The sequence below is a fragment of the Pezoporus flaviventris genome, unplaced genomic scaffold, assembly GCF_033815535.1.
Source record: "Pezoporus flaviventris isolate CSIRO_AGI_PZ_B2104156 unplaced genomic scaffold, CSIRO_AGI_Pfla_v1 ptg000496l, whole genome shotgun sequence".
Classification (NCBI taxonomy): domain Eukaryota; kingdom Metazoa; phylum Chordata; class Aves; order Psittaciformes; family Psittacidae; genus Pezoporus; species Pezoporus flaviventris.
This window is the reverse complement of record NW_026893043.1, coordinates 266,658-278,553: the sequence shown is the minus strand read 5'-3', so window position 1 is coordinate 278,553 and position 11,896 is coordinate 266,658. Positions and strand designations below refer to the sequence as shown.

The 11,896-nt window shown below is 52.5% G+C and overlaps 1 protein-coding gene across 1 annotated transcript; it reads right to left on the bottom strand.

Moving 5' to 3' along the window:
* Positions 1–467: 467 nt before the first annotated feature.
* LOC133263846 (acrosin-like) lies at positions 468–3,211 on the bottom strand. The gene is made up of 5 exons (XM_061443710.1): positions 3,132–3,211; positions 2,690–2,890; positions 1,888–2,153; positions 1,351–1,496; positions 468–827 (listed from the first exon to the last, which is right to left on the bottom strand). The coding sequence occupies exons 1-5, from the start codon at positions 3,209–3,211 to the stop codon at positions 468–470; spliced, it is 1,053 nt and encodes a 350-aa protein (XP_061299694.1).
* Between the last annotated feature and the right edge of the window lie 8,685 nt (positions 3,212–11,896).

The following is an 11,896-nucleotide window of genomic DNA, read 5'->3' as shown; positions in this document are numbered from 1 at the left end:
CAATGCTGGGATTTGGGAGAGGTCCAAAGGGTGCTGGGATGGGTGTTGGGAGCTGGGATGGGTGCTTGGTGCTGGGATGGATACTGCCTTGGAGCTTGTGAGGTCCTAAAGGAAGATCTCAAGCCTGGAAGTGGGAAGTGAGGGTGCTGGGACCCTGGGATAGGCTAGATGGAGAAGGATGGATGGGGCTTGGAGCAACCTGGTCTAATGGAAGCTGTTCCCCCTCCCTCTTCATGCCATGTTTTAATGGTGGGGCAGTGATTGTACTTGATGCTCCTGAAGGTCTTTCCCAACCTGGTTGATTCCCTGATTCCCAGCTCCCGCTTCCCACTGTTCCCTGCCCTCTGTCCCTCATCCCCACCCCTCCCCATGGACCAGAAAAAGAGGTGGGCATGCAAAGCATCCTCTCTATGGGAAAATAAGGCAACTTTACTGAAGGTCAAGCCACCTGCAAGCGATGGCACTCCTCAAGTCTTCTCCCCCCTTAGAGCCTGCAGCAAGTCCTGCATCCGAGTGATGAATTCCAACAGCACCCGAACAGGGAAGTAGCAGAAGCCACTGATGCTCGAGGCCGTGGGTGCAGGCATTGTCTCCTGGACGGGGGTACGGGAGATGTGCTGGTGGCTCCATGTTGGGGGCGTCGCGAAGGCGGCCGCGGAGCGGAATGTCCTCAGCTGGTAGAGGATCCACTCATGGAAGTGCTGCGTCGAGGTGTAGACCCCCGGTTTCTTGGCCCTGGCGCAGCCGCGGCCCCAACTCGTCAGCCCCACAACCCAGTAGAAGTTGGCTCGCTTGTCCCGGCACATGAGGGGACCGCCGCTGTCACCCTATGGAGGAGAAGGAGCAGGGATGGGGATGGGTCGCCATGGCAATGCCGGAGGGGACCACCACTGTCAGCCTATGGGGATGGAAGGGTTCTCCTTCATCATTTGGGTGTGGAGAGGGATCTTCAGCATGAATGGGAGCCATAGGACGAGGGCTGATGGCATCCAACTGGAACAGGGGAGTTTGGGTTGGAGATAAAGAGAAGTTGTTCCCTATGAGGGTGGTGGGACACTGGCATGGATAGGATGGAGAAGGATGGATGGGGCTTGGGGCAATCTGGTCTAATGGAAGGCGTCCCTGCTCCTTGCTTAGAACTGGATGCTTTAAGCTCCTTCCCAACCTAAGCCATTCCATGAATCCATACTCATGACATGGTTTAGTGGTGGAATCTCAATGCTGTTAAGGCTCCAAGCTCTATGGTCCCTGCGTAGGGATGATGCTCTTCTGAAGCTGGGATAAAGGGGGATGCAGAGCAAGGCCCTGCAGATGGGAGAGGAGAAGGGAGCCCCAGTGGCACATCCCTACCTGGCAGGTGTCGATACCACCCTGCGGGTACCCAGCACAGAGGTTGTGGCTCTTGATGGCCCCTCGGTACCATTGGCTGCTATTGCAGAGCTTGACATCGATGAGGCGGACCTTGGCCTCCTGCAGGGCTGATGGGGACGATGCCCCTGCTGTGGGGAAACAAAGGGGTTCAGGATTAGGGAAACAAAGGATGGATTTGGGGGTATTGGGGGATAAGAAGCTCAACGGAAGCCATCAACAGCGCCCTATGGCCTGGGCTGCGTCCCCTTTGCTCTGCATCCTCAACGTAAGGAGGACATGGAGGGACCTTCAGCGATGGGGCAAGGGGTGATGGGTTCCAACTGAAGCAGGGATGCTCAGGTTGGAGAGAAGGAAACGGTGGGACACTGGGATGGGCTGGATGGAGAAGGCTGGCGTGCTCCATCCCCAGTCGGAGCAACCTCCAATAGACCTGGATGAGCTTTACCCTCCCTTCCATCCCATTCCATGAATCCATGACCTGTCATTCCAAGGCCAATGGAGCCGTCGGGCACTCACTTCTGGCCTCCCTCGCGCCCCATCCGCTGATGAAGCATTCGGAGAGCTGGGATTGCCTGAGCATCGCATCGGGCAGGCAAGCGAGCTGCACGTGGTACCCGCACTGCACCGGCTGGTCCAGCTCCAGCAAGGCGATGTCAAAGCCACCAGAGATGCCGGTGTAATATTCATGGACCACGACGTGCCGGATCCCACGCTTCTGGGTCTCGGAATTGGCCCAAGCCAGGTCTGTGACTCCAACCATCACGAACCAATCCGTGGTGAAGCTGGGAGGGAGTGGAAGAGCAGGGATTAGAGCCATTGGACAAGGGGTGATGGGTTCCCACTGGGAATTGCAGGGTGGAGATAGGGAAGGAATTTCCTATGAGGGCACTGGGGTACTGGGATGGGATGGATTGGAGAAGGTTTGGATGCTCCATCCCTGGCAGTGCTCAAGGCCAGCTTGGAGCAAGCTGCTCTATGGAAGGCATCCCTGCCCATGGCAAGGGCTTGGAAGTGGATGATCCCAAGCTCCTTTCCAACCCAGCCCATTCCATGATCCATTCCATTCCATCCCATTCCATTCCGTCTCATTCCATGTCATTCCATTCCATTCTATGGAGAAGAGGGGTGGGAAGGAGCAACATTCCTGCTGCTTCCCAAAGGAAAGCACTGCCCCAGCGTGCCTCAGGCTCAAGGGCTGTCAAGTTGGAAGCAGCCTTCTCCCGAGCGCTCTTCCCAGTGCATCCAGGATGGGGAAGGGGACGGGATCGGAGCTGCTCCTTGGCTATTCCCTATGGCTGGAATCCCTTCTCCCCCTTACTTTTGCCCGACGAAGCAGTGAGCGGCTGTGAGGACCCACTGGGGGGTGATGAGAGACCCCCCGCAGATGTGTGAAGAGCCGCTGGCTGTGGGGACCTGGATGCTGACCATCCATGGCCAGGCGCCCTGCTGCGCATCCACGCCTCCGACGATGCGCGACATCCCATAGTAATCAGCCATGGGACGGGTACCGCAGGTCCCTCTGGAAGCAGAAGCCCAACATTTGATGGTTAGGGATGAAGGGCAAGCATCGTCCCACCCATGGGGTGCTGCAGGGAGAAGAGACCCTATGGGGTGCCCCATAGCTGCACTGTGCCACTGCATGGGGTGATGGCAAGGAAGTGGTGCTCCCCAGTCCCACCACCCCATTGGTGTGACCATGGTTGGGAGCAGCAGTATCTCCCTATGGAATACCGGGAGCCCCAGAGCCTGGTGCTACTCACCCACAGCTGTCCCAGGAGCCATGCACCAGCCAGGCCAATGCCAGCAGGATGAGGACACGGGGCAAAGCCTTTGCTGCCATTGCTGCTAAGGGTGACACCAAGGAGCTGCCACCGAGGAGCTGCAACCAAGGAGCTGCAACCGAGGAGCTGCTACCAAGGAGCTGCTACCAAAGAGCTGCTACCAAAGAGCTGCAACCGAGGAGCTGCTACCAAGGAGCTGCTACCAAGGAGCTGCTACCAAAGAGCTGCAACCGAGGAGCTGCTACCAAGGAGCTGCTACCAAGGAGCTGCTACCAAAGAGCTGCAACCGAGGAGCTGCTACCAAGGAGCTGCTACCAAGGAGCTGCCACCAAGGAGCTGCTACCAAGGAGCTGCCACCAAGGAGCTGCAACCAAGGAGCTGCTACCAAGGAGCTGCCACCAAGGAGCTGCAACCACAACTGTGCCCAAAGTGCAACTGCCCCAGGGATATGGGTGCTGGATGCAGGTCCCTTGGTGCTGGGGCTGATGTCACAGAGATGCAGGTTCCATGGGGCAGGTTCCATAGCGGGGCGGGAGGTGGGTCCAACGCGGGGTCCATCAGGGGTTCTGTGAGGGGGGCATGGGGACATGGGGGTGGTTCTGATGGGCTTGGGGTGACCTGAATCCTTATGGGATGCTCTGGAGCTCTGTGGAATGCTCTGGAGCCCTGTGGGATGCTCTGCTTGTGGGATGCTGTGAATCCCTGTGGGATGCTCTGAACCCCTATTGGATACTCTGCTTGCGGGATGCTGTGAATCCCTATGGGACTCTGGAGCTCTGTGGGATGCTCTGGAGCCCTGTTGGATTCTCTGAATCCCTATGGGATGCTCTGCTTGTGGGATGCTCTGGAGCTCCCTTGTGCCACTAGCTCCTTCCTAAGATCCATACACCAGAGAACATCCACACTGCAGCACAGAGGTGTGGGATCATGGATTCATGGAATCACAGAGTCATGGAATGGGTTAGGTTGAAGGCATCTTAAAGCTCATCCAGCTCCAATCTCTGCCATGGGCAGGGACACCTTCTATAGAGCAGGACGCTCCAAGCCGCATCCAACCATGCCCGCTTCCAGGAACACCCCACAAACGCCATTCCTTCTGCCCCAGTCCCTTTCCAATCCCTTCTTTTCCCCAAACACCCCCCCTCCCCCCATGCCCCCCAAATTCCATGGATTTGGCACCATTTGAACTCCCAACTCCCCTCCAAAGCTGGCTTTTAACAATAACCTGGGCCCCATTCCACCTCTTCTTGGCCCAAAGCAGAGGCTGGGAAGCTGCTTCTGGGGCAGCAACCATGTCCTTGGATCCACGCCTGCACAGAGGCTCCTGCTGCCGGATCCCACTTTCAGGCTCTGCGATTTAAGGACAACCCCTTCACCGCTCCTTTCCCCCCAAAACCCGGGATTTTGGGTGCTTTCCAGGGGAAAAAAGTGGCGGTTTTGGGATCAATGTGGGATAAATCCTCACCAGGGAACTTGCTCACCAGGGAAAGTCGCTCACCCTACAAACGCCGGCCTGCTCGGCAGCAGCTACAGCAGCCTGCCTGCTTCAGCAGCAACCATTAATACCTCCCAGAAACCGCACTTTTGCATTAACCCTTTCATGTCCGAAATGTTAAATTGCTACCCGTTAAAAACTTTTACATGAACCCGACAACAACAACAAAAAAATACACAGAACACCGTCTGCCCTCAACACACACACACACACGTATGGGATTCCACAATCACGCTCAACACAACTACAATATTTGAAGCACAAAATGCAGACAATCGTTATTCCCACTACAGTCCCATGTACAGAACGTGGCACAAGGATCCTGTGGAGAATAACAGCAAACCAGCTCCGAGAAGCATCATTGCAGTGCGAGGTGGCAGGCTCAACCTTAGCCGGCATCCCTGCAGAGGCTCTGCCTCCCCCACAGAGCATGAGGCTTGGGCTTTTATACTGACCAAAATGCACACTCATTCTGACACAGGTGGCCAGCCTATGTTGGAAGAAGTGGCCAGCAATATCTATAAAGGTCTCCAAAGGTCGATAGAAACCTGGACGTCCTTTTTTTTTTTTTTTTTTTTTTTTACTTTAACGTAAAAAAGGTTGCTCCCTTCACTTTAAGGAGGACTGAAAACATCCATAAAACGAAAGCCCTAGGCTCAAATTTCAATTCATTCAATCACTGACAAGGGGGGTGTCCTGGGGCGGTGCTGACTCTTTCCAGGGTTTCACCCATTGAGCTGGCACCCACCACAGACCGGAATCTGTAATTACACACATATATCCTCGACCAGTTAGTTTTACTTCCACAGGACCTTTCCAAATGCCGGTTTCCAAATCCTTGTACTGGACCAGGATACCTGGAGTTTTAGTCATATAACCTGAACTTAATGCCTGACCATGTATTATAGCAGGGGGGTCATTAAAGTCTCCTGTCAATAGCACAAAATTCATAACATTTACAGCTTTCTGCATATGTTATGAATTTCTGTATAGGGGGAGGGAAAGAAGGGGGGGAGTGAGTGAACGAGTTACCTGACTGGGTTTAAACCACGACACCTTGCTACCAGTGTACGTCCTTCTTCCCCCATTTTTTGTTTTTTCCAACAACTGTTTCAAAGTTTGATGTGTTCATTCAATAATAGCTTGTCCTGTAAGAGAATAGTGTCAATAGTAACATGGACATATTTCAATTTCCCAGAAGAGGGTACATGAGTCACATCCATTTGCCAAAGCTGAATAGACTGGAGGCCTCGAGGGTTGATTCCAGGGCCTATACCTACTGCTTGGCCTTGACAATCGGGACAAGATTGCACAATGCCTCGGGCATCTGTTAGGGACAGTCCAAACTGTCAAACTAACATTTTTGCTGATTGATGGAAGAATGCATGGGGTGCTTGAGCTTTTGAAAGATATTTACAGAGGGTCCTGCCCATGCTGGGGCAACTAATTTATCCACTTTGTTATTGCCTTCACTAAGGCTTCCTGGAAGGCCTGAATGACTGCGAATATGCATCATAAAATATGTACATTTACGAGTATTCACAAGATGTAATAATGTTTTTAACAAGATTCACAACCTGTGATTAGCAACTTCTTGTAAAATTGCCCTTTCTATGCATTGAACAATGCCTACAACATATAAAGAATGGCAGACAACATTAAGAGGGGTGTCAGGCCGTCGTTGAAATACTGCAATAACAGCACATAGCTCTAGTGTTTGTAGTGAATTCTAACTTTTTGAGGCCTAATTTCAGTTCCGGAAATGATCCACCCCAGATATTTCTAAGGGGCTTCACGTTGCACCTTGTCTGGTGCAATTATCAGTCCTGCTTTCGCTAATTCTGATTGTAGCAGGTAGAGGAGATGGTCCTTGTTTAAATCTTTGCCTGCAATTAGGATATCATCCATATAGTGATAGATAACCAGGAGCCTCAACTCAGAGTGACAAGAGCCACCAAGGGAGCCTCAAGTCCTCGACAGGACCCGCCCAGGAGCCGGCAGCTCAGCTGACACCAGCAGCTGACTCACAGGGGGCAGAGCCAGGAGGAACCACAGCAGATTTAAACCAGGCATCACCAACCATTGCCGGTCAATTGCTGAGGTAAGTAGCTCGAGAGAGGACGCCTTCAACAGCTGAGCGGGGGGGAGATCAGCATCCAGGAGCCTCAACTCAGAGCGACAAGAGCCACCGAGGGAGCCTCAAGTCCTTGACAGGACCCCCCAGGAGCTGGCAGCTCAGCTGATGCGAGCATCTGACTCAAAGGGGGCGGAGCCAGGAGGAACGGCACCATCCCTGACTGGTTAAAATCCTGCCCCAGGGAGCGCGAGCGACCAGGAGCACAGAGAACAGAGAGGGCAAACAGTACGGGTCGAGGTAGTTCACACGGGCAGGCGAGCGGGATGGTGAGCACTCGTCGTATGACCAGGGCCTGGTCCAGGAGCTCTGCTCTGCCTGCCCCAGCGGTGGCCAGCACAGGCACCCAGACAGAGCCAATGAGAGGGGAGGCTGCAGTGCAGAGCTCGGAGTGTAGAGAGTGCCTGCACTGGTCTTGTGAGGGGAGGGTGCACAGTGGGCAGGGGCGCACTCGGTGCTCCCTGGTGGAGGTCCTCCTGCAGGAGGTGGCTGAGCTGAGGGATGCTGTCAATAGGCGGCAAGATGTCAGGGCAGCTGAGAGTAAGCAGGAATGCTTGCTCCTGGCCCAAACTGTGCAGGGGCCTTGAGCTTCACCTCTACCTCATGAAGGAAAGAAGGAGGCCGTTAACCTGGGAAGCTGGGAATTAGTGACAAAAAAAAAAAACAACAAAAAGAAGAAGGAAAAGGACAGCCAAAAGCAAGGGGCTTCGCCCTAAATCCCCTGTCCCCACGCAGAACTGCTTTGATGTCCTGCAGGGGGCTAATGAGGAAACGCACTCGCACCATGAACAGCCGGCTAATGCCCTGGTAAAGAAGATCTCTACTGGTACTGCTAGGAAAAAGCAGCAGGTCATAATAGTAGGGAACTCTACACTGAAAGGGACAGAAGCTCTCATCTGCCGTCCAGACCCCGTCTCAAGGGAGGTGTGTTGCCTACCGGTGGCACGGATCAGGGATGTGGCAGAGAGGCTGCCTGCTCTAGTAAGTCCCACGGACTATTACCCACTTCTGGTGATACATGTGGGTGCTAGGGATATAGACAGTAGTAGCCTGGGGAACATAAAGAAGGACTACAGAGCCCTGGGGGAGGTGGTTAGGGGCTCTGGAGCCCAGGCAGTCTCTTTGTCAATTCTCCAGGATACAGGGGAGGACCTAAAAAAAGCTAGGAGGATTAGCCAGGTTAATAACTGCTTAAAAGGGTGGTGTCATAGTCAGGGGTTTGGGTGTCTTGAACACGGGACCCAAGTTTGTAGGCCAGGTCTAGTGGGGGCTGGTGGAGCTGGTCTAATGATAAAGAAGGGAAAGAATAGTTTTGGTAGGAGGCTTGCCAGGCTGGTCAAGGAGGCTTTAAACTAGATGTGTTGGGGGAGGGGGGCATCATTCCATCCCAACACACCCAGTCAGTTGCCAGAACCTATAATAAATGCTTGGAGCAATGTAGAGATATCCCAGCCACTCCAGCCAGTGATCCGGCTTCATTTGGAGCTCAGCTCAGATGCTCCTATACAAATGCACGGAGCATAGGGAACAAACAAGAGGAGTTAGAGATGTGTGCACGTCTACGGGGGTATGATATAATGGGCGTCGCAGAAACATGGTGGGATGGCTCCTATGACTGGAGTGTTGGAATGGAAGGTTACAGGCTTTTTAGAAAACACAGGCCTGGCAGGCGGAGAGGGGGAGTTGCCCTTTATGTTAGGGATAGGCTGGAGAGTATGGAACTCTGTCTGGGGACAGGTGAGCAGTCCACAGAGAGTTTGTGGGTCAGGGTTAAAGGGAATATAGCTATGGGAGACATTACTGTGGGGATCTGTTACAGACCACCTGATCAAGGAGAACCTGCGGATGAAGCACTCTATAGACGGATAGCAAAAGCCTCACGCTCACAGGCCCTTGTTCTCATGGGTGACTTCAACCACCCTGACATCTGTTGGAAGGACGGTACAGCCTGCCACAAGCAATCCAGCAGGTTCCTCGATTGTGTAGAAGACAGCTTCCTTCTGCAAGTAATAGAGGAGCCAACAAGGAGAGGTGCCATGCTTGACCTCGTGCTCACCAACAGGGAAGGGCTCATTGGAAATGTGATGCTCCAGACAAGCCTTGGATGCAGCGATCATGAGATGGTCAAATTTGAGATCCTCAGGACAGTGAGAAGAGCTTGCAGCAAGCTCACTGCCCTGGACTTCAAAAGAGCAGACTTTGGCCTCTTCAGGAACCTGCTTAGTAAGGCTCCATGGGATATAGCCCTAGAGGGCAGGGGGGCCCTCTCTTGGTTGATATTCAAGGATCACCTGCTACAAGCTCAGGAGTGTTGCAACCCAACCAGAAGGAAGTGCAGCAGGAGGGCCAGGAAACCTGATTGGATGAATAAGGAGCTCCTGAGGAAAATTCAAATGGAAAAAGAGGCCTTATAGTAAGTGGAAGCAAGGACAGGCGGCCTGGGAAGAGTACAGGGATGTTGTCTGGGAAGCTAGGGACCAGGTTAGGAAAGCAAAGGCTCAGTTAGAATTAAACTTAGTTAGAGGAATTAAAGATAACAGGAAGGGATTCTACAGGTATGTATCAAATAAAAGACAGACTCGGGAGAATGTAGGCCCCCTCAGGAAGCTCTCAGGAGAACTGGCTACACAGGATTTACAGAAGGCTGAGGTTCTGAACGACTTCTTTGCCTCGGTCTTCACTGGCAAAGGCTCTGACCACACCACCCAAGTCTTGGAAGGCAGATGCAGGGACTGTGAGAATGAAGACCTTGTGCCCACTGTAGGAGAGGAACTGGTTTGAGACCATCTTAAAAATCTGAACGTGCACAAGTCCATGGGTCCTGATGAGATCCATCTGAGGGTCCTGAAGGAGCTGGCGAATGAAGTTGTGAAGCTGCTGGCCATCATATTTGAGAAATCATGGCAGTCAGGTGAAGTTCCCGACAACTGGAAAAAGGGAAATATAACCCCCATTTTCAAGAAGGGGAAAATGGATGACCCAGGGAATTACAGAGCAGTCAGTCTCACCTCTGTGCCTGGCAAAATCTTGGAGCAGATTCTCCTGGAAGGCATGCTAAGGCACATGAAAATCAACAAGGTGCTTGGTGACAGCCAGCATGGCTTCACTAAGGGGAAATCCCGCCTGACCTATTTGGTGGCCTTCTATGATGGGGCCACAGAACTGATAGACAGGGGTAGAGCAGTTGATGTCATCTACCTGGACTTGTGTAAAGCGTTCGACACTGTCCCACACGACATCCTTGTCTCTAAATTGGAGAGACATCAATTTGATGGATGGACCACTCGGTGGATAAAGAACTGGCTGGATGGCCTCACGCAAAGAGTTGTGGTCAATGGCTCAATGTCCAGCTGGAGGCCAGTAACGAGTGGCGTCCCTCAGGGATCGGTGTTGGGACCGGGTTTGTTTAACATCTTCGTCGCTGACATGGACAGTGGGATCGAGTGCGCCCTCAGCAAGTTTGCAGATGACACCAAGCTGTGTGGTTCGGTTGATACCCTGGAGGGAAGGAATGCTATCCAGAGGGACCTTGACACGCTTGTGAGGTGGGCTGATGCCAACCTCATGAGGTTTAACCATTCCAAGTGAAAGGTCCTACACCTGGGTCGCAGCAATCCCAGGCACAGCTACAGGTTGGGCAGAGAAGAGATTCAGAGCAGCTCTGCAGAGAAGGACTTGGGGGTGTTGGTTGATGAGAAAATGAACATAGGCCAGCAGTGTGTGCTTGCAGCCCAGAAAGCCAACCGTATCCTGGGCTGCATCAAAAGGAGCGTGACCAGCAGGTCGATGGAGGTGATCCTGCCCCTCTACTCTGCTCTTGTGAGACCTCACCTGGAGTATTGTGTGCAGTTCTGGTGTCCTCAACATAAAAAGGACATGGACCTGTTGGAACAAGTCCAGAGGAGGCCACGAGGGTGATCAGGGGACTGGAGCACCTCCCGTATGAAGACAGGCTGAGGAAGTTGGGGCTGTTCAGCCTGGAGAAGAGAAGGCTGTGTGGAGACCTCATAGCAGCCTTCCAGTATCTGAAGGGGGCCTATAGGGATGCTTGGGAGGGACTCTTCATTAGGGACTGTAGTGATGGACAAGGGGTAACGGGTTAAAACTTAAACAGGGGAAGTTTAGATTGGATATAAGGAGGAAATTCTTTCCTGTTAGGGTGGTGAGGCACTGGAATAGATTGTGAATGCTCCATCTTTGGCAGTGTTCAAGACCAGCTTGGATGAGGCCTTGGGTGATATGTTTTAGTGTGAGGTGTCCCTGCCCATGGCAGAGGGATTGGAACTAGATGATGTTAAGGTCCTTTCCAACCCTAACTATTTTATGATTCTATGATTCTATAACAGATTTTTGCAGTTTTTGTCAGATTGGTTGCAATGCCCAGGCAACATACAGTTGACAAATAACAGGAGAATTTTTCATACCTTGAGGTAAAACAACTCATTCATATCTCTTAGCAGGCTCTCCTTTGTTAATTTCTGGGACAGAGTAAGCAAATTTTTCATAATCGCTTGGGTTTAGAGGAATTGTGAAAAAACAGTCTTTAAAATCAATGATTATTAAATCCCAATCCTGAGGTATCATTGAAGGGCTAGGCAAGCCCTCTTGGCTCTTCGGTGGTGGGATCAGAGGCCAAATGTTCGTGCTCTAATCACTGTGCTGCTGGGCAGAAAAGGGCAAACTCCATAGAGGTTGCATTCAAATGCACTTTCTTGTATGAAAGTGAGCAGTGACAGCACTGATAGAGGTGCCCTTGCAAACCTGACTGTGTGCTGAAGATCCCCAGCACCAGCTTTCTCTCGGGGCTCTTCAGCTGTGTGAGCAGAGGCCTAAAGTTCATGCCCTATGCACTGTGCTGCTGGGCAGACGAGAGCGAGCTCCGGAGAGTTACGATTCAAGTAGTCTTTTCGGTATGAAACCGAGGATTGAGAGCAATGATGGCGACACCGTTGTAAAGCTGCCTGTGTGCTGAAGAGGCCCAGCACCAGCATTCCCTCCTGGCTCTTCGGCTGTGGGAGCAGAGGCCAAATGTTTGTTCTCTCCTCACTGTGCTGCTGGGGCCCCTAGAGCAAGCTCCAGAGAGGTTGTGTTCAAATGCACTTTCAGGTATGAAAG